General features: G+C 33.9%; 1 protein-coding gene across 1 annotated transcript in view; it reads right to left on the bottom strand.

The window, feature by feature from the left end:
* Window positions 1-387: 387 nt before the first annotated feature.
* The window catches only part of CCDC172 (coiled-coil domain containing 172), a 47121-nt gene continuing 20578 nt past the window's right edge, over window positions 388-26930 (bottom strand). The window contains exons 5-8 of the mRNA XM_033130983.1: window positions 15618-15719; window positions 15159-15261; window positions 1750-1837; window positions 388-915 (exon numbers count right to left, since the gene is read on the bottom strand). Coding sequence (XP_032986874.1) covers window positions 880-915; window positions 1750-1837; window positions 15159-15261; window positions 15618-15719 — 329 coding nt within the window. The 3' untranslated portion in view covers window positions 388-879. The remainder of the gene's footprint in view (window positions 916-1749; window positions 1838-15158; window positions 15262-15617; window positions 15720-26930) is intronic.

The raw sequence follows: 26930 nt of genomic DNA on the forward strand, positions 1-26930 counted from the left end.
CCCTCACCTATTATAATTGAAGGCCTTAATGCAGTTTTAATACACTTTTTTTTAGAAACTAGTGAAAATATATCTTGCTTCCTAGTCAGGATTGCTAACAGCAGAAAGACATGTGATGTTAGAAGTTTGATGGCAATACCAAGTTTGACCCAAATATAAGTACACTGTTTTCAGTTGCAATGTTTCAGGCCACCAGCAAAAATGAATCCTGATGGCTGAAAGGAGATTACATACCTCCCCAAGTGGATGACTTATTTCATTCTAACCAAAACTGGCATTGGGAAGAAAACTGGCAGGCACAAACTGCTAGAAAAAGCTCAAGTGCCCCAGACTTAACTCCATAGACACATCTAGAGAAAAGTGGAGAAAACTGGCTTTTGCAGATGAAAGACCTCAGAAGACCTCTATCAACAGACATCTTATAATAAGAGAAAGATCAAAATGAAAGTAAGAACCTTGTTGGTGAAAATGGCACTGACAAAATTGGGTCAATAATCTGAGCGTTTCTTCCTACATGTTTGATTGGACTCCAGGTAAGCTGCAACAAAGAATGAACGACATCAGAAAGGACAGATCAGCTTAAGGGTCCAGGGGATATGAGAAGCCTGAGAACACAATATCTACTCTTTTTCTTTCCCTTAGAAACAAAATCAAACCACACAAGAACTCTTCAAGTTCCAGCAAGTAACATGACAAAAAATTATTTTTTTAAAGTGCTAATGAACCAATTCTAGATATCAACAACTTTGAACATTCTGGACTTCACATTTTCCACAAGAATATATCGTCATGGGTATCAATCATTCATGTATCTACCATAAAGAACTGATCTGAAGATGTCTTGATCAAATCTCAGATAGCTGATCAATTCTCTACAAGTTATTTGTTTTCCTGAAGATCTTTCTGTGCCAAGGTCTGAAAAGAAAATATAATTATTCATAAGGAAAATGAAATTCTTAATAAAGGAATTACATAGAACTTATGTAAATTTAACACAACAATCACTCTGGGCATTTCTAAATTTTATTTTTGAAAGTTTTTATAAAAAATATAAATCCTAACAATGCACGGGAACATTTTTAAACAAGAAAATGTTTACAGAAAATAAACATGAAACAAAATGTAACATATTAAATTAAAATTATATTTTAACATACTTTAAAGCTAGCTATACACGTCTCCAATTAAAATAGAGCATGGTAAATAATGTGTTCACATTATAAACAACCAAAGCAAGAGGTTAAAAGCAATTTAAAGTCCTCCCACACACTCTGAAAATAAGTTTCCAATAATTGAATCCAAAGTTCTTGAGATCATAAAAATCTGTAATAAGGAAGTTTTAGGATCAAATATAATAAAAGTATAATTTATGCTTATCAAAAACAAAAAGCTTTTAGCATTATGACAGTTAAATTTCTTTAGTGCATTAATCCTCTAATAACAGTTTCAGTCAAGGGAATGTTGTGAGGTCAGGTTTGAATTTTGTTTTAACTTAGTTTGAAATTATACATATTCTCTTTGAATATAAATTGCTTTATATAGCACCTAGCTCTCCAGGAACTCAAAATACTTTAGAGCTTTATATCCTGACCTTAATTTTGTTCTTGTAGCTGCTTTGCTTTTTATACCTAGCACAAATCCATGTGAATGGCAAAACACTGGTTCAATGACATGTATACCAGCAAAATCATTCTTACCAGTAGGTAAATCATGGTAATCAAAAGTTAAAAATGATCAATAATGGCTTACCAACTCCAAAAATTCTATTTCTGTTTGGAGAGCTTCATAAACACTTTGCATGTCATCCTCCTTATAAAGTTCTAATTCTTTTTTAAGTCTGTTTTAAATAAAAAATTCACCCTATTAGTTCAGCAATAAACTTTTACAATAACTTTTTATTACACGCATGGTGGCAGGTTTGCATCAGACTTTAGTTAACACTGAAGAGTGTGGAAAGAAATTTTAATTCTCTGTAATTCTGTAAGAATACATAAAATTTTGGAAAAAAATACTGCCACAAATAAAATAAGGTAGATTGAATAATAATAGACACTTAATAATTTTAGGGTAATTAAAAGAGCAACGTGGTTTAGTGGGAGAAACTATAGTCTGAAGACCTCTATTTTAGTTCTGGCCATTAACAAGCTGAATAACTGGCTAAATCATTTAGCCTCTCTGAACTTCACCTGAGAATTTTAAGTACAGAAAAAAAAAATGACCTTTGCAATTTCTTGCTCTAAAATTAAACATTAACTTTATAATACACATATATCATTAAAATACATTTTAATGAGAGTAAGTAATATCACTATTTCTTTTCCTCAATTAAGTCTTTAATCCTTTGAATACCTGAAATTACTTCTTTTTCAAAAATTATTTTATGCCCATATTTAAGGTGGAAAACAGTCGAGAAGCAGTCTTCCATTACCAGCATTATGACTAACATTCCTTCTAAAAAAAAAAAACATCAGCAAAAGCCATGAGCTGTGGTTGGAGAGGTGGAGAGGTAGGGCTTGAGACTGGGCAGCTAGGACGGTGGTGCTGCCTTGAGAGCAGACAATACTAAGAGCAATATTGCTCTTACAAACCCAAGCAATTTTTCCAGCCCCAAGGGGAAAAATATAGATCAACTTGAACCTTTGCTGAGCCCTGACCGTTAAGTGCAGGCTGAAGGGATCCTAGGCCAGTGGAATTCCCTGTATACTAGCAGAAGCAAAAGAAAATCCTCTCTGAAGGAAAGTTTAACATTATTTAGGTTATAGGCATCCCACAGATTAAGAGCAAACAATGAGCTTACAAAAATTACCAAGTACCCAAGAAGGAAAGCCACTATAAGTAAAAGCCAGCAGAGACAATAAACAATAGATTATAACTATAATATATGAAAAACTACAAGTCAATAAGAAAAAGACAACACAATAAAAAATGAAAACACACACACACACACACACACACACACACACACACACACTCTCTCTCTCTCTCACCAGATTATTCACAAAAGAAGATACCAAAAGGCTAACAAAAATATGAAAAGGTGCTCAACTTCATTAGTCATCAAGAAAATACAAAAGAAAAGCACAATGTAATGCCATTACATACCCACCAGAATAGCTAAAATGAAAAACAGGCAATGCCAAGTGCTGACAAAGAGGAAAAAACTAGAATTCTCAGACATTGCTGGCATAGAATATCATTTTCCATCCTTTTACTTTTAACCTATTTTTTTTTATTTTTAAAGTGAGTTTCTTGTAAAAACTGTATTGTTGTATCTTACTCTATCACCTACTATGATAATCTCTGTCTTCCGGTTGGTGTGTTTAGGCCATTTATAATTAATATAATTATTTATTTGACTGGATTAAAAATTTTGCTAATTGTTTTCTATTTGTTCCATCTGTTCTTTGTCCCTGTTTTCCTCTCTTACTGCCTGCTTTTGGATTGATTTTTTTTATGACTATTTTATCTACTCCTATTGATCTATTTTTATACATATTTTAAAATATTTTTGTAATGCTTGCACTAGGTTTACAATATACATCTTCAATTTACTACTGTACACTCTCAAATAATATTATACAACTGTACTTACAGTATGTTTCTAATTACTCCCTGCTATTTTTTGTTCTCATTGTCATCATATATTTTTCTTTTACATTTACTATAAACATAAAATATATTGCTAGTATTTTTGCTTTAGTCATTTATCTTTCAGAGCAATTAAAAATAAAAAAGGCTTTTATATTTACCTCCATTTTCATCATTTCTGGAGCTTTTATTTCTTGGTGTAGTTCCACATTCCTATCTGGTATCTTATTCTTCCTGAAAAACTTATTATAGCCTTTTTTGTAATGTAGTCTGTTCTCAAGGAATTCTATACACTCATGTGTATTAAAAATATCTTAATTTGCTTTCATTTATGAAGTATATTTTCATTGATATTTCTCAGTTGACAGCTCTTTCAATCTTTAAAGATGTCATTCCTTTGTCTTCTGTTCTGCATGATTTCTGATAAGAAGTCTACTGCAATTCTTATCTTCATCCTTTGTATGTAATGTGTCTTTATGTCTTTTCTTTTTCTGCCTTCCTTCATGATTTTCTCTTTATCTGTGTTTTTCAGATGTTTGAATATTATGTATGAAGATGTTTGCTGTTTTAAAAATTGATGCTGGGAGTTCTCTGAGCTTCTTCTATCTGTGCTTCAAAGCACTTCGTTATTTTTGTAAAATTCTATGCCTGACCCGCTGATGCTCCCCTGGTTGCTACAAAGTCCATTTTAGATCAGGTCAAAGTTCCAATTATGAAGCTAAGAGAATAAGGCAGGGGCTGGCGAGCTTACGGACCCCCTCCCTATCCCCTCCCCAAGCGCCCTCTGCCCCCAGAAAGACTCCCCCATCTATTTCACAGCCAGGAAGCTGGGGCAGGACCCCAGGACTGGCTGCTCTATGGCTGTTAGTCAAGAGCTGTGTGTTGCGGTTACAAACTCCTTCCTGCCAAGTGGAGCATCACCAGGCTTTATGAATGTTAGAACAGTATGGCTAAATCTCAAATGCATTATGCTAAATAAAAGAAGTGAGACCAGAGGCTACATAGAATATTATTCCATTTATATGACATATAGGAAAAGGCAAAACTAGGAAAAGAAAATAGATCAGAGGCTGGGAGTAGGTTGTGAATTTCGATTATAAATGGGAAACCAGGAACTTTTTGGGTGGATGGAAGTATTGTTTTGATTGTGGTGGTAGTTACATACCGTGTTTCCCTGAAAACAAGACCTACCACAAAAATAAGCTCCAGTTAAGATCATCAGCCAGGTGGACGCATTTAACACATTATGATGATGTTCCAGAAGATGGCATAACTGTATTTGAATAAAAGTAGATTGCTGTACATGAAAAAATAAGAGATCCCCTGAAAATACGCCCTAATGCATCTTTTGGAGCAAAAATTAATATAAGACCCGGTCTTATTTTGGGGGAAATATGGTAACTGAATGTGTTTGCCAAAACTGTATATTAAAAAAGGTGAACTTTGTTGCATGTAACTTATACTTCAATAAGCCTATCTTTAAAAAAAGACAATGACAGGAATCCAGGTTCCTATAGAATACTGACAACCACCTAAATAAAAACAATTGCTTAATAGGAAAACAAAATAATGCCACCTATAAACCATACTGACAAGCTAACTAAGAAACAGAGGATATGACAAACTTGAAGTTACACGTAAGTAGGGAAATAAACATCTAAATCCAGAAGAACCACACCAACACGAAGAGTGAAGCAGCAATTAGATGGATGGGAAGAGAAAGGAAAGGGAGGTCATGGGGAGATCCTCAGAAAGAGCAAGTCCCATCCTACGTGGGAAAACACTGAGAACACGTCTGAGGCCTCAGGGTGGAGAATACTGGCTTTTGTAGAATCAGAGGAAGTTTTTTTTTGTTTGTTTGTTTTTTTTTTTAAATCAATGGCTTTTTACTTTGGGGGAGGAAAAGGGTGCTGTGTTTTTGATTATATGACTTTCTTTAGTTTATCCAGGGCCCTTAATTTCCATCTCTTGCTTTTTCCTTGTCTTTAAAGGTTGTAGCACTTTCAAGTTCTATTTCTCACCCAAAGAACTATACTATCAATAAAAAGCAAAATCACTTTTAGAAACCAAATAATCCCAATACTACATACATTGCTCCAAAGTATAAAAATAAGGAAAAGTCAACTTCTTTTCTGAAGCAAGTATATACCTAAACTTGATAAAGATAGTACAACACACACACACACACACACACACACACACACACGCACGCACGCACGAAACATAATAACACTGTAGGACAGCAGTTACATCTGGGGTAAGGGAGGGTGTGTGGGATAAAGAAGGAGCCCACAGCTAATGTGAGTTATTGGTAATGTTCTAGTTTAGTTCACAGGTCCTCATTATATTTTACTTTACAACTTACATATAGTTGCAGAATAAAAACATAATAGTTACAGGGATGGATGAGGAAACAATACCCTATATATATGAAGTTCATTGTGGTTTGAACTTTGAGGAATTTAATGGTAAATAGGAATTCTGAAGGAATGCTCAAATAGGAAAGACAGAACAAGTTATTAATTTTGAGCATTAGATGTTTACACAAGCATAAAACCCCCTGTAATAAATATTTTTAAAGAGTAAGTGGAAGGTTAAATGCAGAGCTACAATGTACCACAGATGCTGCTATACAATCTACTTAAGGCTTCCTTTTAATATATTTATCTTTTCAAATAAAACGGTAGGGATCTTTCCTCCCACCGTACCCATCAATATTTGCTCTCCTCCCCTTCAGTTCAAATGGGCAGGTTCTGTAAGATCTTTCATGTCCTTCAGAAATGGGTGGTGACCACTTTCGCCTTTAGTTAGCTAACAATAAGAATGAGAGACTACGGAAATTAAGGAGGGCATTTAGAGCAAATTATAGGAAGTAGTTCACTATTCAGCATGTAATCAAGCTGTAGAATTTAGATCGGCACTTAAAGATTGCTGTTGCTAGCTTTCAGAGAGGCTAGATGATAATGGTATGAATATGAATACATTTGCAGGAGTCGCAGCTGTACAACGGTAAGCAGATTTCATGCTTCGGGACACAGACCGACCGCCTACAGGAGTCAAGAACTTCCTTCACTTACTGCGCATTAACTAAGGGCAGTTTGCACTGGTTATTGTCACCTTTCTCTGAACCATCAACTCATGACAAGAATGGGCCAATATTGCTATTAATAGTTTAGCAAAGCCTATGTTCCATGTATTTTTGATTTGCTGTATCATTCCTTTTTTTTTTCAGTTACCTCTAAGTGTCATAGAAAAGCCTTAATCTAAAGAATACCTTTTTAGCAACAGAACTGTACACAAGCACTATTTAAGTAAAAAGAAGGAAAAATTTCAACCAAAGTTCTAGTATACAACCTCAACTGCTATTAAAATTTAGGCATATTTCATCATGTTCTTGTTTCCATAGACTAGTGATTATGTATTTTTCTTTTGCTTAATGCTTATCAAATTTAAGATAAATATGCGGCAGTCTAAGTGGTTACACCACAGTTAACTTAATCATTCCTTTCTGGTACAGCATTTAAGTTGTTCCTTTTTTGTTCTACCATAAATAACATTTCTATGAACACTTTCGTGCATAAAATTTCTTCTGTACTTGGAATTACTTTCCTTAGGAGAGAACTGCTAAGTGGAGTTATTGGGTCAAATGGCATAAACCTTTTAAAGATGCTTACAGTAATTTATAGCCTTCAAATTGCATTCTAAACATATGCAAGATATACTGCCATAACAGTGTATACATTATCTCTGTACCACACTCGTGCCAATTTTGATTACGGTCATTTGAAAATGTCTTTCAAATTTTGATATAAAAATAATATCCAGAGGTTTTAATTTACATTTATTGATAAACAGTTTAACTGAATTATCTTGTCTTACTCATCTTGGTATCCCCCAGTAACGTGTATGGTACAAAGTAGGTGTTTAATGCATGTTTGGTGGATACATACATGAATGAAAAACTATTGATTTTAATGTTTTCTTATGATTTTTTTATCAGTTGAATATTTGATAAACTGTTATCCCGTTTGTCATAATTATTATAAATTTCTCCCACTTTATCATTCTAAGTTGATGCCTTTTCTGACACATGGAACTATCTTCACGGTAAGTCTGTTAATCTTATCCTTTTTGGTTTCCTTAATCACACCAGACGTTTAATAAGTCCTCTTTTCTATTTGCACTAGTTTTTCCATGGTTTGACTTTCTTATTATTTCTCTATATTAATTAATATGAAAATTATTTTAGTGCCATTTAAACACAAAACACTATTTTTAAAGACAAATAGGGCATCCCCTTTCATATACAATTTATTTCTAAAAGTAGTTTTGAAAGTTGAATATATGAAAGCAGAATTTCAATTTTCTAATTATTCCCTCAGTCCAGGCCACCAGCAGACAGATACGAACCTTCACAGGTCTATAAGGCTGAACCAGAGATCTGCTGAGAAGAAGGTAAAAGATGGGTCCTGCTATCATCTTTGTTACCTCAAATCCTGGGTTGGTTGGATTAGGCATCTTCTTTTACCACACATTTTCTATCGTCTTCCCCATTCCCATACCAAAAGGGGTTGTTTATTAGTTTGGCGCAAAAGAAACTGCAGTTTGAAAGGTTAAAAATAACTGCAAAAACCGCAATTACTTTTGCACCAACCTAATAAAAAGGTAACATATAAAAAACTAAAAAATTTTTATTGTAGTATCAAAGATACCAAGGAATTTTGAAAATGATTACTTTAGTATTATGTATGGCTCATATAATAAACAAAATTATTTCAAAGTTTTGGTATATTTACAATTAGGCACATTTATGTCAGAATACAACTTTTAAAATAATCAACTGATTCTACCATCCAAATTTCCCTTGTATTTACTTTGAAGCTTTAATAACTATAGCATGTGCCAAGAATTCACAAAACGGGATCTCTATTTGCTTGAAGGCTACACAATCAATGCTGTAGAGACACTTCTGTTAGTGAATAAATGATGAAGTTTTACCAGAAAAGATGCAATCAACAGAAGTATTCAACAAAATACATAACTTAGAATTACCCTAGAATTAGTATATTTTCATATTTTATAAATGTTAAAAAAAGAGAGATGGATTAGTTACAGATATATAATTATTTTGACTAGTGTTTTCCAGAAATTTTAAAACTGAGATCTTGTTACACTTGTCTACTTTGAGTTCATTCGTGTTGATAACACAGATACTACAAAATAAATGTGCGTTTTTTTCTCAGTGTAGCTTGGACAACAATTCCTACTACTCTAGTAAATGATGCTTATTCTAAATAATGTTACAGAAACACTCCCACCAGTATTTAAGGGTACATTCATTAAAATGTTTCTAATTATGACTATTTAGAAACTCTTGTACATCTATCAATGGGAGAAAGGTAACGTAAATATGGTATCTCTATACATTGGTATTAAAAAGAATGAAGTTAATCAGTACAAAGTAACACGGGAAATGTCTATAATATTTTGCTACGTAATAAGGCAAATTACAGACCAGTAGTGATGTGATCTCATTTCTTTTCTACACACACAGACACACACACACACACGCACACATGCATAAATTCTGGAAGGATATATGTGAAACTTTTAACAATGGTTACACTGAGGGTTTCTAAAGTGAGGCAACGAGAGAGACTTTGATGTTTTACATTTCTGCAGTGTATGAATTTTTTATTCAATCAACATAGCCTACTCATAATTTAAAAATATCTACACATATTTGGTAAAATAAAAAATATGTACATGTGTAAATATACATTTTTATCTCTATCTTTTAGAGAGGTTGAAAATATTGAATACCATCATGTGTTTATGCCTTCTTATAAATCTAAGGACCATCAATGACCAACTTAGCTGGATGACTTTTTCACTGAAGAGGCATCGGCATTGACTTACTACTTCATATAATTCATTTAGAGTGTCTCAGTAGCACTCTAAAGTTATATTAACTTTTAAGCAGTTTCCATTGGAAATAGTGCTCTTCACAAAACCATACTATCTTCAAATGTTCAGAAGGAAAATTCCCATGCTGTTGACTCTGCAGTTTCATTTCTGAAATAAACTTCCTGCTGCATTAAACAAGCACCAATAATGGGTATATAAAAAAAAAAAAGTAAAACCATTCTAGAAAGTTTTGTGGGTAAGGAAAATGCCTGAATTGTTTCAAGTTGTCCTAAGGTATGCTTAATTACTATTTGGAGTAAATGAAAAGTCATGCTCTAGGACTGCATTTTAGTGACCTTGGTATTAGATAATAATAAAAATGATAGATGTTGGGAGTCCAGTATATAACATTCTTCTTTCCTGTCTGAATTCTGCCCAAAAGAGAAATAAGGAAGGCAGGAAGGAGGCTAAAATGTCACAATTACTACAGATATAGCAGATACTGGTGAATGTGGATTATATCTACAAGGAAAGGACTCACTAATATGGAACCCCAGAAGTAGACTAACCTAACTGACACCATTAAAGGTAGAATTGGATGCCACAAGCTTTCTCTCATGGAGTCCTACTACTCTAAAGCTCAAGGAATAGAGGAACAGAGTGCAACATGTGCTCTCTCAGGCAAGCCAGCTCCAAAGAGATAGGGGAAAGGAAGGGGCTGGGTTCCAGTTTACCCTTCCAAACTGACCAGATTGAGTCACTCCTCCTAACCTTGAACAAGAAAGGGGAGGTGCTGGGGGGAGGGGGAAGCTAGGAGAGTTAAACCAGTCAAGCGTTTTCTACATGGAAGAAAAAATCCGTAGAAAAAATCCCATCAGTCTATCCCAGTGGTTAGAATATACTATGTTTTTGCAAATAACATTGAAAATATGTAATGAACTTCTAACTTCTTTGTAGTGAAAATAAAATTACATGTAGACTCTCAATGAGTGGAATAAATATTTGGAACACTATTAGCCCCTGACTGTGCTAGATGCAGAGACTGATTGAAAAATGAACATGAAGTGGAGGGAGTTCCCAGTCCAGTGGGACAGACAGATACATATAACTATCATAGAGTATGATTAATAACAGAATTATAAGCATATTCTTTAATACCACAGAGAAAGGAACAGTAGAAGAAAGCTTTCATAATTTAGTACATTTGTTTATTTCTCCATTTATTTCTTCAATGCCTACTATATTCCAAGCTCTGTACCAAAGTATGAGACCATTAGCATACAATGGTAAACAAAGTAGACAAGATTCCTCCTCTTACTGAGCACACGGTGGAAATAAAGCAAATAAATATGTAATTGCAAAATGGAATCTGTGCTATAAAAGAAAAAATAGGGCGCTGTTAGAAAAAATAACAGAGGTTACACAATCTAGATCACAGGGTAAGGAAGGGCTTCTCTAAGAAAACATTTCAACTGAGACCTAAAGGATGGGTATGACCCACCAGGGAGGCAGGAGAAGGAGAAGGAGAGGCGTGGACAAAGGTGCTTAGGTGGAAGAAATTTTAGAGTGCTTGAGGGAGCAGTGTGAGATGGGCATCATGATTGAAAATAACATCAGGGATGTGGTCAGAGGCCATATTGTGGCAAGTCATGAAAGCTACACAAAGGACTTCAGGTTTGATGACATACATTATGAAGCCACTGAACGATTTTAGTAAGAGGGATGACGGATGACGGTTTGTATACAATGGATTGTAGGGTACAAGAGTGAATGAGTGTCAAGTAGAAGAGAGATTGTTACTGTGATCCAGGTGAGAGGGTGGTGGCTAGAACTAGGATGTTATTGGCAATGGCGACAGACAATTGAAGGATTCAAGAAATATTTTGAAGATAAAAGCAACAAAACTTGATGATAGATTGGGTAGGGTGAAATGGTGTGATTTGTGACCATGTCAAAAATGCCTACTACATTTTGGATTTGAGCAATACTCAGAAAAGATGATATGTGAGGTGGCCCTTGACAAGTAAGTTGGATTTTTCTGATGGAGAAAAATACAGAGGTGTGATGGCCTGCTGCATATTTGGAATTCCACAAATAGCATTCCGATGTATTAGTAGCATAAGGCATGTGATAAAAATGCAAGGAGATAAAGGACAGGCAGATTATAAAGACACTCTGACGTCTGACAATTTTTGGTTTTGATTTTGTTTGTTTCTTAATCAGAGCAGCATCACCTTCATTCTATTTCTACGTTTATATTAGACTGTTGGGAATTTAGGACTGGAGTTTAGGAAAGAGGGGTTAGGGACAAAAATTGGAAATTATCTATAGATGATAACTAAAACCATTAGACCAGATGAGATCACCCACAGAGAGTACAAAGTAAGAAGACAATCAATGATTAACCTTTAGGAAGCCTCTCCATTTAAAGGACAAGCTGAAGAAAAAATGAGAAAGAAGCTTGAAAAGTGTGAAATCCTCATGGACAGTATGAAATAAAAATAAAATCATAATTATATAATTATATCTAGTAATTATAGAGCATTGACTGTGTGCTAAGCAGTGTTCTAAGGGATTTATATGAATTAAGTAATTTATTTTTTACTGTAATCTTGTGAGTGGGTGCTGTTACTAACTTCATTTTATAGATGTAGAGGCTGAGGCATAGCCAAGTTAAATTGCTTTTCCAAAGTCACTAACCTAGTAAACAGCAGAGCTGGGATTCAAAGGATTTGTAAACTTAACCTCTATGTTTACTTGTTCTTAAGACTCTGAGCTTTATCATTTCTGGCCTCCTTACACCATATGAAAAAATTAGCTCAGTCATGGTTTTACAGGCCTTCGGAAGCTTCTTAGGAATTAATCCAACCCCTGGGTTAGGTGTTAATCATAGCAAAATTCTACAAGTTAGTTGCCTTAACATGTGTTAATTAATAATCCCATACTGTTCAATATAGAATCTTTTAAATAAACAGACATTTTGGTATTTATAAATAAGGACAGATTACCTAAAGAAGAGATCATTAAATCATTATGAATGTAAAGTAGTGTTCTCTACTTTAATGGATGGTATCAAAATAGAGTTCAACAAATAACCTGAACGTGGCAAATTAACTTAAAAAAAACAACATACTAATTATAAAAGAATTCAGTAATACAAATAAAATATGTATCAAAATCTTCTAATTACTAAATGTAGAAATAATTAAGCTCATAGATATGAACTAATATTAATTTTTTGTAATTGCTTTCTTACTAAAGTTTAATGAAAGTATAATTATAATAACCTTAAAATAAAGCTGGTTGTCAACTGGGGACGATTTTTCCCACATGCCCCGTTCCCAGGGGCCATTTCTGGTTGTCACAGATCGGAGGGTGAGAAGTGCTACTGGCATCTAGATGGTAAAGGCCAGGGATGCTGCTAAACGTTTTGCATAGGATAGCTCCCCACCACAAAGAATAACCTGGCTCCAAATGTCAGCAGTGCCACAGTTGAGAAACCCTCCAGTAAAAATAGCACCCATACTAGTAGCAACTAAACCGGAAAAATTAAGAAAAAGGCAACTGTCACAGAATTCAGTATATATTTGAACACACAGATGAAACAGACTATTCAAAAATTTAGGGACAAAACCAATTTAATTTTGCCATTCATGATAAACTTGAATAATGTCATATTGTTTCTTGCCATCACTAGCTTCTTGTTATTGCACTAATTATAAGACAGATGGACATAAAGGTACATATATCTCTACAGATAAATTTATTGTTTTCAGATTCTTTGGCTAGATACTCAGAAAAGGGATTTCTGGGTCATATGGTAATTTCTATTTTTAATTTTTTGAGGAACCTCCATATTGTTTCCCATAGTAGCTATACCAATGTATACTCTCACCAACAGTGTATGAGAGTCAGCATTATTCACAGTGGCCAAGATATGAAAACCAAAGTGTTCTTCGATAGATGATTGGATAAAGAAGATATGGTACATATACACAATGGAATATTACTCAGTCATCAGAAAAGATGAAACACTGCCATTTGCAACAACATGGATGGATCTTGAGATTATTATGTAAGCAAAATAAGTCAGACAGAAAAGTCGAGAACCATATGACTTCACTCATATGTGGGATATAAAACAAAGCAACAAACAAACAAAACAAAGAAACAAAAACTCATAGACACAGACAACAGTTTAGTGGTTACCAGAGGGTAAGGGAGGGAGGGAGGTGGTAGAAGAGGGTAAGTACACCATCTATATGATGATGGAAGGAGAACTGACTGGGTGGTGAGCACACAATGCAATATATAGATGGTATATTTTAGAATTGTACACTTGAAACCTATATAATTTTACTAACCAATGCCACCCCAATAAATTGTTAAAAAAAAATTTAAGAGACTGATGGCCCTCTTTTAAAATTTTTACACACAGTACTTTGACTCTGTTCTTCACACTTCAAATAACTTTTATAGAACTAAGTGGGGAAACTAAGCTACATACATCAAAGAATTTAGAGTGGGAATCGATAGATATTGGCATTTCATTTAATAATTGCTAAAATCTAAAGAATGGACTAGGTATATGGACTGACGTTCCTTTCTATCCAAATTTCCTCCATCACCATCAGTGAAGGAAAAAGCACTAACAGACTCTGTGTTTAATTTTAACCCAGGGCAAATTTTTATGACTGAGTGATAAACCCACAAAACTGGATGTTCCTATTGGAAGCCCTTACACTACTAACTATAATGATACCAGTGGGCATTACCATTTTTAAAAGTGTAAAAAAAATTAATGAGCAGAGTTTCATTATGGAAACTAATTCTGTATCACACATATCATCCAAGAGATTTATATTTCATGCTTATAAAACTTATTGCAAATATTTTCTCACAATCTACTAAAATGATGGCCTAAGGCAATACATTACTAACATGAGGAATCTGTTCAGCTCTAGTGGACATATTTCCTATATGAGTTAGGTGGAAGAAGGCTTCATTTGCTTCTTCAGAGATTCAGGAATGAGGTTTCTTTTGTTGTATTAAGCCTACAAGTAAAGAAACTTCTTTAAAATTAAGCCTGCAAATAGAACACTGAATTGTTAATAAATAATAGTCAAATTAATAAATTGTTTATTTCCTCCTTGTGTATATGACCTTGTCATTTTAAACATAAGCCATTCTTTCATTATCCAAATACATAAAAAGCATCTGAATATTCCATACAGAAAATATATTTTCATTCTTTAGGCACAAAACCAGAATAACAAATTTCAAACAAAATATCAGATTGTGATTATTCCCCCCTGAAATCTAGAAAGATTAAAATCATTTCCAAAAGAAAAGTTAGGAATAACAGAAAGAAGAGTTGTGGGACCAATGCTTTTTCTTAATCTATTTGGATGTGAATAACACTAAATCTACCAGGTATAAGAAAAAATTGACTTCAGTATTATCAACCCAATGGATCATGAAATTTATGTGCAACGCTTTCTAGACAGTGAAGTGTTTGCTTATTAGCATGCTTCAGAATACAGACAGAAGGAAGTATCATCTAGAACTTAAAAAAATGTATGCATTTAGCTTTATGCTGAAATCTATTTGACAACTTGAAAAATTACCAGATTTTATACCAAATTATAATGGGCAATTCTTACCTTAAGCATTCAGCATCATTTTGAGGCTTTTCATTGATTTTTATTTTTTCTGCCTCGAGGTATTTGGTAGTACAAACGGCTGCATTCTTTTTATCCTCTAAAACTAAACAATTAACAAAATTCTTACAATCGTTTAAAAATAAAACATAAAGGTTGTCTGTATTCATTCGTAAGAACAATCTTCTAATTTTTGGTGCTTCATGTAAAATCTACGTACTAATGATTTTTATTTTTCTACTTTAATACACTGATTAAAGGCACACAAAAAATCTTAACAAAATTTGGGACATTAAAAGAATCAGATCTAACACTGATCAATTCATTGTTTGACCTATTCTGTTTTTACACCAATAATAGCATTATATCCCAATAGGCGGATGCATTTTGAAAGAATATGACCCTATCATGTGTATATAAATATACTCATCAAAAAAATACACTAACACATAAAGGTCATACCTTTAATTTTTCTCTGCAGAGTAAATAATTCTTGCATTAATTCACTCTTTTGTTTCTGAAGTTCATTTAACTGGCCATTGTCATGTTCCATGGATTTCATTTCTAGAAACAAATAAACAAAAACCAGATTTTAACTATTTAGGCTTTGCCATAAATATGTCAGCACTTACTAACTTTTTCTTGTGTAGTAAAAATTTAAGCAGCATGTGGTCAATTTTAAGCCTGAACTAGCTTCTCTTTGCCACCTAGGAATTGTTTCTAATAAACTGACCAAAATTAGGCTAAGCACCAATTAGATATAAAAGAATGTTAGTTGATGGTTAAGACTAGAGAGAATTCAAAAGAGAGAATTCAAAATAATGTAATTATCACTAAGCAAAACACATTTCCCAATGAGATAATGAGAAAACTATATCCTTCATAACTAAAGCATATTTAAAATGACTCTGCATAATAATCTCTATGTGGCTACAAGCTTCCACAATATTTGCTAATAATGTTTCTTCTACCTAGAATTCCTTCCTTTATTCCCACAACAAACTCTTTTATATTTTATATTTTTATCACAAAAAGGTATTGGATCTTACCAAATGCTTTTTCTTTTTTTATTTTTAAAATATGTTACATTGATCTCTTTATTATATTCATGCCATGGAGTATATTTATAATATTTATGAGAGCAATTTTAAAGTCTTTCTTTGCTAATTGCCTCATCTCTGTCATCTGTGGATACGTTTCTATGGACCTAACTTCCTCCTTGCAATGAGTTATAATTTGCTGCTTCTTTAAATGTCTAGTGATTTTTCATTGGATACTAGACACTGTGTTTACTATTTTGTTAAATGTTTGACTTTTGGTATCTTCCCCTAAAGCATGCTGATGCCTATTATTTAGCAGGCAGTTAAGTAACTTATAGATCAGGTTCAAACCTTGTTTTTAAAATCTTTTTTTAATAGTAGGTCTAGAATAGCCTTAAATCTAAGGCTAGTTTAATTCAACTATTAAGACAGGATTCTTCTTTTTAATGAGATCTTCCTATTCCACCAGGTTAAAGTGTGAATGTTTGTCTTCCTTTATAGGAACGTAGGCTCTATGAGCACAGGGATTTTTTTTTTCTTTTTTGCTCACTGCAGTACCACCAATGCCTATAAAGTGCCTGATACACACACACAAAATACAATAAGTAATTATTGAATGGATGAATGAACTAAGCACATTTTAGAGATACACTAGTGATCAAAACAAACACAGTTCCTGTCCTTACACGTTAGTAAGGGTGATAGACATGAATCAACTAAGTATGTAATTACAATGTTCTTAAGAAAACAGTAGAGAGTCATGAGACGATATAATCAGAGGAAATGACCTAATGTGGGATGGACGGGGTACGTGTCAGAGGAGGATTTCCTGAGGAAGTAACACTTGAGCTGATATCAGAAGAATGACTAAATTAAATAAAGAATAAGGAAAATATTCCAATAAAGCATATTCAAAAGTCCTGAGGCAGGAGGAAGCACAGTACGACCTAGGAAACACAAGATGACAGTGTGCATTCAGGACAAAAAGAACAGGCCACTGGGTGAGGTTGGAAAGAGGAGAGGCACAAAGTTGTACAGAGATGGCAAAGTAAGTCGAGGAACTGGGTTTGCTGTGTTTATCATGATATTTTAAAACAGAATATAACTAAATTAAGAGGTTCACTATAATAGTTCAGTACTAATAATTTATTTTAAAAATATACGAATGTTAAAATTTTGGTACTCTCAAGAAGTGAGAACAGAATCCAACTCTGGAGTTAAAAAAATAATAATTCCAAGAAGATGTCTGGCAGTGAAAAAAAAAACACTCTGAATAGTACAAAATAATAAAACAACTATGGATATTTGAAGATGAAGATTATTCAAAACCCAATGAAACTGGATGACTAATCATAGTTCTAAGCTAAAAGCTCAAAGGAAAAGTTCAGAGGTGGAAGCCAAGGGAAGAAGGAAAAGAAAGGAGAAAAATCAAGTGTCAGGATATAACAGATGTAGTGGTACAAATTAGAAGAGGGAATGGAAAAGCAACCACTGACAGGAAGGAAGACAAAGAGAAACTAAAACTGTTCTGGGAAGAAACTAGCTCTAATATCTGCTTAAAATTTGACCACCACCAGAAAAAAAAGGGCACCAGAAACAGTTTCACAGGTGAATTATTTCAAACCTGTAACAGGAACAGGTAATTCTAGTATTTACATTTTTCCAGGTAGAGAAAGAAGGAAGCTTTCACATTCTTCCTGTTAAGTCAACATAACACTCACAAAAAAGATTAATCTCACGTATACTGATGCAAAAATCTTAAAGAAAATATTATCAAACAGAATTCAGCAATACACTAGAAGACAAAGAGACCACAACTACACAAGGTTAATAATAGGATATTTATTAATAAAATTCACTATGCTAATAAAGTGATGTATGTATGATCATCTTAAAAGGGGTGGGAAAGGATGGAGGGAAGGAGGAGGAAAGAGAGGGAGAAGAGGGAGCTTCAATCTGCCATCATGATTAATAATAAAACTCTTGAAGTATTTCCATGAAAATTAGTAATAAAGAAGGGTATCCAACATCATCACTGCTAAAGATTGAACATTTGTGTCCTCCCAAAATTTATTATGTTGAAATTCCATGTACAATAGTAATACTTAGAGAAATATTAACAAGAGAAAGGCAAAAACAATTGAAATACATATGTTGTTTTAGATAGGAGATTCACGATTGTGAAGTTACCAATTCTCTCTAAATTCATTAATAAAATTAATGCAGTTATAATTAAAACAAAAGATTTTTTTGAACTTGATGGGACTCAATTTTATCTATGAAAATAAACACAAAAGAATCAATAACAGAGTAAGGAGAGAGGATTGCTCTGCTAGATATTAAATAATCATACTAAGAAACGAGGATAATTAAAAAACAAAGTAGACAGAAAATATAGAGCACAGAAAGACACACAAAATATGAATTTAATGTATGATAAATGTAGAGTTTCACATTGGTTGGAAAATGGTGAATTAAGTAACCAACAGTGTTAAATAACTGACCAGTCTTTTGAAAAAAAAGTTGGATCCCTAAGCTGTTATATCAAAATAAATTAGGGATCGATGTAAAATATAAATAGAAAAAAGGAAACAGAAAGTTACCAGAATAATATATGGGTGGTTTTTTAAAATTAATGTTCCACAGAGAAAATCTTTCTAAGCCAGAGACAAAAATCCAGAAACCATAAAAGATTCATTAAGATGACTGCAAAAATTTAAAATCTATATGGCAGACACATAGAGACATATACAGACACAGACAGACAGACAGACAGACAGACACACACACACACACACACACACACACACACTATAAGTATAAGCAAAATGTAACAATAAACTAGGAAACAGGATTTATAACACATGACACAAGGCTGACTTCCTTAACTTACAAAAAGTCCATATAAACTAGTAGGAACAAAGAAATTAAAAGATGAACAAAGAATATGAATAGATTCTGCACAGAAATAGAAATAAAAGTGGTCAACAAATTCAGAGAAATAAATCCAATGTCGTGCAAAATCAAAGAAATGCTAATTAACCCAACAATGAAAATAATATATTACTAAATATATTAATATTACTTGTCAGATTGGCAAATATTAAAGTTATTGATAATGCCCAGATTGGTAATGATATGGGATAATAATATAGGACAACAAGCACTTTTCTATACAGTTGGTAGGAAAAGTAATTAATTCAGTGTTTTTTGTGTTTTTTTTTTAAGTTTATTGGGGTGACAATTGTTAGTAAAATTACATAGATTTCAGGTACAGTATAGATTTCAGTACACTTCTGTATTACATCATCTATAAATCCCATTGTGTGTTCACCACCCAGAGTCAGTTCTCCTTCCATCACCATATATTTGATCCCCCTTACCCTCATATCCCACCCCTCTCCCCCCTTACCCTCTGGTAACCACTAAACTATTGTCTGTGTCTATTTTTGTTTCTCATTTGTTTGTCTTGTTCTTTTGTTGTTTTTGGTTTATATACCACGTATCAGTGAAATCATATGGTTCTCTCCTTTTTCTGTCTGACTTACTTCGCTTAGCATTATACTCTCAAGATCCATCCATGTTGTAACAAATGGTCCTATTTCATCTTTTCCTACAGCCGAACAGTATTCCTTTGTGTATATATACCACAACTTCTTTATCCATTCATCTATCGAAGGACATTTTGGTTGTTTCCATGTCTTGGCCACCGTAAATAAAGCTGCAATGAACATTGGAGCACACTTGTCTTTATGTATAAATGTTTTCAGATTTTTTGAGTAGATACTCAGGAGAGGGATTGCTGGGTCATACGATAATTCTATTCATAATTTTTTGAGGAACCTCCACGCTGCCTTCCAAAGCAGCTGCACCCATCTACGTTCCCACCAACAGGGTATGAGGGTTCCTTTTTCTCCACAGCCTCTCCAACATTTGTTACTATTTGTCTTATTGATGGTAGCCATTCTGACTGGGGTGAGGTGATATCTCATTGTGGTTTTTATTTGCATTTCTCTGATGATTAGTGATGTTGAGCATTTTTTCATGTCTATTTGCCATTGTATGTCCTCTTTGGAGAAATGTCTCTTCAGGTTATCTGCCTATTTTTCAATTGGGTTGTTTTGTTTTTTTGTTGTTGAGTTGCATGAGTTCCTTGTGTACTTTGGATATTAGCCCTGTATGAGAGGCACTGTTTGCAAAAATCTTCTCCCATTCAGTTGGTTGCCTCTTTATTTTGTTGTTTTCTTTTGCTGTGCAGAAGCTTTTAAGTTTCATATAGTCCTATTCATTTATTTTAGCTTTTACTTCCCTTGCCTTTGGAGTCAAATTCATAAAATGCTCTTTGAACCCAAGGTCCGTAAGTTTAGTACCTATGTTTTCTTCTATGCAGTTTATTATGGCAGGTCTTCTGCTTAAGTCTTTGATCCATTTTGAATTAATTTTGGTTCATGGTGACAGATAGCAGTCCAGTTTCATTCTTTTGCACGTGGCTATCCAATTCTGCCAGCACCACTTATTGAAGAGGCTATCTTTTCTCCATTGTATGTTTTTTGCTCCTTTGTCAAAAATTATCTGTACATATTTATGTGGTTTTATTTCTTGGTTCTCAATTCTATTCCATTGCTGTATGTGTCTGTTTTTCTGCCAATACCATGCTGTTTTAATTACTGTAGCCCTGTAGTACAAGCTAAAGTCAGGGAGTGTGATACCTCCAGTATTGTTCTTTTTTCTTAAGATTGCTTTGGCTATTTGGGGTCTTTTGTGGTTATTTTGTTCACATGATGTGTCACATTGATGGATTTGTGTATGTTGAACAATCCTTGTGCCCCGGGGATGAACCCCACTTGGTCGTGATGAATAATCTTTTTAATGCATTGCTGTATTCGATTTGCTAGAATTTTGTTTAGAATTTTTGCATCTGTATTCATCAGAGATACTGGTCTGTAGTTTTCTTTTTTTGTGTTGTCCTTACCAGGTTTTGATATCAGGGTAATGCTGGCCTCATAAAATGAGTTGGGGAGTACTGTCTCTTCTTCAATTTTTTGGAAGAGTTTGAGCAGAATTGGTATTAGATCCTCTTTGAAAGTTTGGTAGAATTCACTAGTGAAGCCATCTGGTCCTGGAGTTTTGCTTTTGGGAAGGTTTTGGATGACTGATTCAATTCGTTACTGGTGATTGGTCTGTTTAGATTTTCCAGTTCTTCATGGTTCGGCCTAGGAAGGCTATATGTTTCTAAGAACTTGTCCATTTCTTCTAGGTTATTGAATTTGATGGCATATAGTCCTTCATAGTATTTTTGGATGATCCTTTGTATTTCTGTGGTGTCCGTGATAACTTCCCCTTTTTCATTTCTGATTTTGTTAATTAGTGTCTTCTCTCTTTTTATTTTAGTGAGTCTAGCCAAGGGTTTGTCAATTTTATTAATCTTTTCAAAGAACCAGCTCTTTGTCACATTAATTTTTTCTATTGTGTTTTTGTTCTCTATTTCATTTAGTTCTGCTCTGATTTTTGTTATTTCCTTTTCTTCTGCTGACCTTGGGTTTCATTTGTTCTTCTTTTTCTAGTTCTTTAAGGTGTAACGTGAGGTTATTTGAGATTTTTCTTGTTTCTTGAGATAGGCCTGTAATGATATAAATCTCCCTCTTAAAACCGCTTTCGCTGCACCCAGAAATTTTGGTAGGATGTATTTTCATTGTCATTTGTTTCTATGTATCTTTTGATCTCTCCTCTAATTTCTTCTTTGACCCAGTTGTTCTTTAAAAGTATGGTGTTTAATCTCCATGTATTTGTGTTTTTTTCCTGCTTTCTTTTTGCAGTTGATATCCAATTTCAAAGCCTTGTGATCAGAGAATATGCTTGGTATAATTTCAATCTTCTTAAATTTGCTTAGGCTGATTTTATGTCCCAATATATGGTCTATCCTTGAGAATGTTCCATGTACACTAGAAAAAAATGTATAGTCTGATGTTTTAGGATGAAGTGCTCTATATATGTCAATTATGTCCTTCTCATCTAATGTGTCTTTTAGGGCTGCTATTTCGTTATATTCTGTTTGGATGATCTATCCGTAGCTGTCAATGATGTATTTAAGTCCCCTAGTATAATTGTGTTTTGGTCAATTTCTCCATTTAGTTCTGTTAGTAGTTGCTTGGTATATTTTGGTGCTCCCTGATTGGAGGCATAAATATTGACTGTTATGTCTTCTTGTTGTATAGTCCCCTTTACCATTATGAAATGTCCATCTTTGTCTCTTGTTACCTTTTTCACCCTGAAGTTTATTTCATCTGATATCAGTATGGCTACACCTGATTTTCTCTGGATACCATTTGCTTGGAGTGTCAATTTCCACCCTTTCACTTTGAGTCTACGCTTGTCCTGGTAGCTGAGATGTGTCTCTTGGAGACAGCATATGGTTGGGTTTAGTTTTTTGATCCAATCTGTTACTCTGTGTCTTATTGGTGAGTTCAGTCCATTTACATTTAGGGTGATTATTGATATGTGAGGATTTCCTGTCATTCTATCTTTAGTTTTCTGGTAAGGCTGTGTCTCCATTGTTTCTTTGCCTTTTTGTTGTTGTCTATTATTTCTGTGTGGTGGTATTCTATGATGTTTCCCTCTGTTTCTTCTTTTATTACAGTATATATTTCAGTTCTGGATTTTTGTTTGAGTGGTTACCCTTAAGTTTATGTAAAAGAAAGTTTGATATTCAGAGTATTCCATTTTCTTCAGCACGTTTACTTTCTCCATTCCCATATTCCGGTTGCCACAAATTGTCCCTGTTGATGGTGGTCAAATTAATTCAGTGTTTTAAGGAGCATAATTTAGTATTAAATCTCTTAATATTTCACTTTGACCCAGCAGTTTTGTTAATAGATTTTACCACAACAATGTATTCATGAAAGTATAGTGAGATATATACTCAGATAATTAGAGGTCCCTGTTGATGGTCATGTAGGTTGTTTCCTGATTTTTATTTTGTTTTGGTTTCTTCTCAAAACACCACTAGTCCCGCCATTTGTGTACTGCTTCCTCTCTTCTCTGGGAACTTCCCTTCTCTCCTGAGTCTTCAATTCTTCCTCTCTACTGACTCCAATTCATCAGCATTTAAATACATTAAAATATCTCCTATCTCAAAAAAGAAAAATGAAACAGGACAACCCTACTTCCTCATTAAAAATCCTCCCCTGGCTTTGCATCCTCCTTGGTTACCGGACTCTATCTTATCCACAGAGAAACTTCTTCAAAGACTTGTCTACAATCATAGTCGCCAATTCCCGTCCTCCCACTGCTCAACCCATTACAATCTGGCTTCTGCCCTTCTCTTATTATTTCAACGGCCTGCTTTTCCTAAAGATCACTGGGGACCTCCAAGTGCTGATTCTTAGTCCTTTTGGTTGACAGTTTGGCAGTATTTAACATGGGTTGATCACTCCCTCAAATCCTCTTTCCCTTTCATGATACCAACTTCACGCTGTAAATGTGCCCTATCTTTATTGAAGCTCTTTCTCCGACTTGGCTTTCTTCTCTTCTTACCCAGAAAATCCTGGTGTACCTTGGGGTTCTATTATTTTCTTTCAATAGTTCTCCCTAAGTGACGCCCAAAATTTAATGCTCCAGGCCAGCCCTCTCTCTGAGCTCCTGACTTAAATACCCAACTATCTGACATCTATACTTAAATCTGTCAGTTGGCTAACCCTATCACCCGTCAGAACTCAGTCTGAAGGTCACTTGCTCAGGGAGACCTTCTTAAAGGACCTACTCCAGGTTATGTTCCCTTTTTATATGTTTGCATATCATTTTATACTTCTCCTTTTGAAGCAGTCATCAATTTATAGTGATCTCATTCATGCTGTTGGAGATAGAGTATTAAACAAAACCAATTCCCTGCCATTATAGAGATTCAAGTTTCATGTGGAAATGTTATGAAATACCTAGAGACAGACTTTCTGAAAATATAAAGAACCAACAGTATCAGGTCCATGGAAGTAAATCTGTTAAAATTAATGCATATTTCTGGAAGAAAGGACATAAAATAGAGGTCTCCTAAAGTATTTGTGGTATCAAGGACTTTTTAAAAATCAATTTTATTGAGGCATAATTTACATTTAGAGCATACAATTCCATGAGTGTTGACCATCATATACACCCGTGAAACCACCACCAGAATCACGAAAACATTTATTTCCATCAAACCCAAGAGCTTCCTTGTGCCCCTTTGCAGTTCATCCACTATTACGTGTCTAGTCATGGATTTCTTTGAATTTATCCTGTTTGCATTGGCTGAGCTACCTGAATCTGTGAATTCACCTTTCAGCAAATTAAAACTTTTTTCCTATTACTTCTTCAAATGTATTTTCTGCCCCATTCTCTCTCCTTCAGAGAGTCTAAATTACTCACAGACATTTTGAAATTGTCCCACAGGTTCCTGAGGTTCTTTTTGTTTGTTTGTTTTGTGTCAATTTTTTTTCTCTTCTCTGTACTGAATAATTTCTATTGCTCAATCTTCATCTTCACTAACTCCTCTGTCAGCTCTTTTCTGCTATTAAGCCTATTCGGTGACATTTTTATTTCAGATACTCTACTTTTCAGTTCTAAAATGTTCATTTGACTTTTTAACATTTTCTATTTCTCTACTAAGATTACCTATCTTTTCATCTACTACTACAAGTGTATTTTCCTTAACTCACTGAGCAGTTTAAAATGGCTGCTGTAACAGCTTTGTCTGATAATCCCAATATCTAGACCACTGTGATTTTGACAACTCGTGATTTTCTTTTGACACTAGGTCACATTTCACTGATTCTTCATAGGTTGAATAATTTTGGATTGCATCCTAAACTTTGTGAATTTCATGTAAAGACATTGGATTTCTTTTGAAAATGGCCATCTTTATGAGTGTGAAGTATTATCTTATCATGGTTTTAATTTCTATTTCCCTAATGACTACAGACGTTGAGCATCTTTTCATGTGCTTACTGGCCATTTCTTAGGAGAAAGGTCTATTCAAGTCCTTTGCCCATTTTTTAATTGTGTGTGTACGCGCGCGCGCGCGTGTGTGTGTGTGAAGTTGTAGGAGTTCTTTATATATTCTGGATATTAATCCCTTATCAAACATATGATTTGCAAATATTGTCTCCGATTCTGTGGACTGTATTTCTACTCTCTTGATAGTGTCTTTTCTGCACAAAAGAGTTTAATTTTTATGAAGTACAATTTAGCTATTTTTTTCTTGTTTCCTGTATTTTGGTATCCAAGATATCATCAGTAAATCAATATAATAAAGCGTTTCCCATATGTTTTCTTCTAAGAGCTTTATAGTTTTAGTCCTTAAGTTTAATAATTTGATCTATTTTTAGTTAATTTTTGTAATGGTCTTAAGGGCCCAACTTTACTGTTTTGCGTGGGGTATCCAGTTTCCCAGCACAATTTGCTGAAAAGACTGTCCTTTTCCAATGAACAGTCTTAGCACCCTTATCAAAAATCATTTGACCATGTACATGAGGGTTTATATTTGGGCTCTCTATTCTATTCCATTGTTCTATATGTCTGTCCTTATTCCACTACCACACTGTTTTGATTATTGTGTAGCATGTTAGTAAGTTTTGAAATCGGGAAGTGTGAGTTTTGGCTATTTGGGATCCCTTGAGATTTCATATGAATTCATTGATGGGTTTTTCTATGTATGAAAAAAAAGTGCTTTGGGGATTTAGATAGAAATTACATTGAATCTGTAGATCATTTTGGGTAATGATGTCATTGTAACAATATTAAGTTTTCCAGTCCAAGAACATGAAAGGTCTTTCCATTTACTTAGGTATTCTCTAATTTCTTTGAGCAGCGTTTTATAGTTTTTAGTGTATAAGTCTTCCACCTCCTAGGCTAAATTTATTCCTAAATATTTTATTCTTTTTGATGCTGATATAAATGGAATTTTAAAATTTCCTTTTTGTACTGCTCATTGCTTGTACATAGAAATGCAACTAATTGTTGTGTGCTGATTTTGTATACTGCATCTTTGCTGTACAGCTGACCCTGAACTAGGTGAGAGTTAGGGGCATAAACATCCGCACAGTCCAAAATCCACATAGAACTTAAGTTGGCCCTCTACATACGTGAATTCTCAACCATGGATCAAAAATATTGCTTTTGATCCCCAGTTGGTTGAATCCACAGATGTGAAACCCAAGAATACAGAAGGCCGACTGTATTATTTACTGAAAAAAATAAAAATCCATGTATAAGTGAACCCGTACAGTTCAAACCCATGTGTTGAAAGGTCAACTACATTTATTATCTCTGTTTTTTTGTAGAATTTTTAGGTGTTTTACATATGAGATCATGTCATCTGGTAACAAATATAATTTACTTCTTCCTTTCCAATTTGGGTATCTTTTATTTCTTTTTCTTGCCTAATTTATTTGGCTAGAACTTCCAATACTGTGTTGAGCAGAAGTGATATCCATGACTTTTTTTTTTTTTTTAAACTTTTATTTATTTATTTATTTTTTATTTTTTATATCTCATTTATTCTCTTTTTTTTTTTAATTTATTTTTAATTTATTGGGGGTGACAATTGTTAGTAGAATTACATAGATTTCAGTTGTGCAATTCTGTATCACATCATCCATAAATCACACTGTGTATTCACCACCCAGAGTCAGCTCCCCTTCCATCACCGTACATTTGACTTTTTAAAGAAAGTTATTTTCAGAGTATCTTCTAAGGTTAATATCTA

Source organism: Rhinolophus ferrumequinum, chromosome 16, assembly GCF_004115265.2.
Source record: "Rhinolophus ferrumequinum isolate MPI-CBG mRhiFer1 chromosome 16, mRhiFer1_v1.p, whole genome shotgun sequence".
NCBI lineage: Eukaryota > Metazoa > Chordata > Mammalia > Chiroptera > Rhinolophidae > Rhinolophus > Rhinolophus ferrumequinum.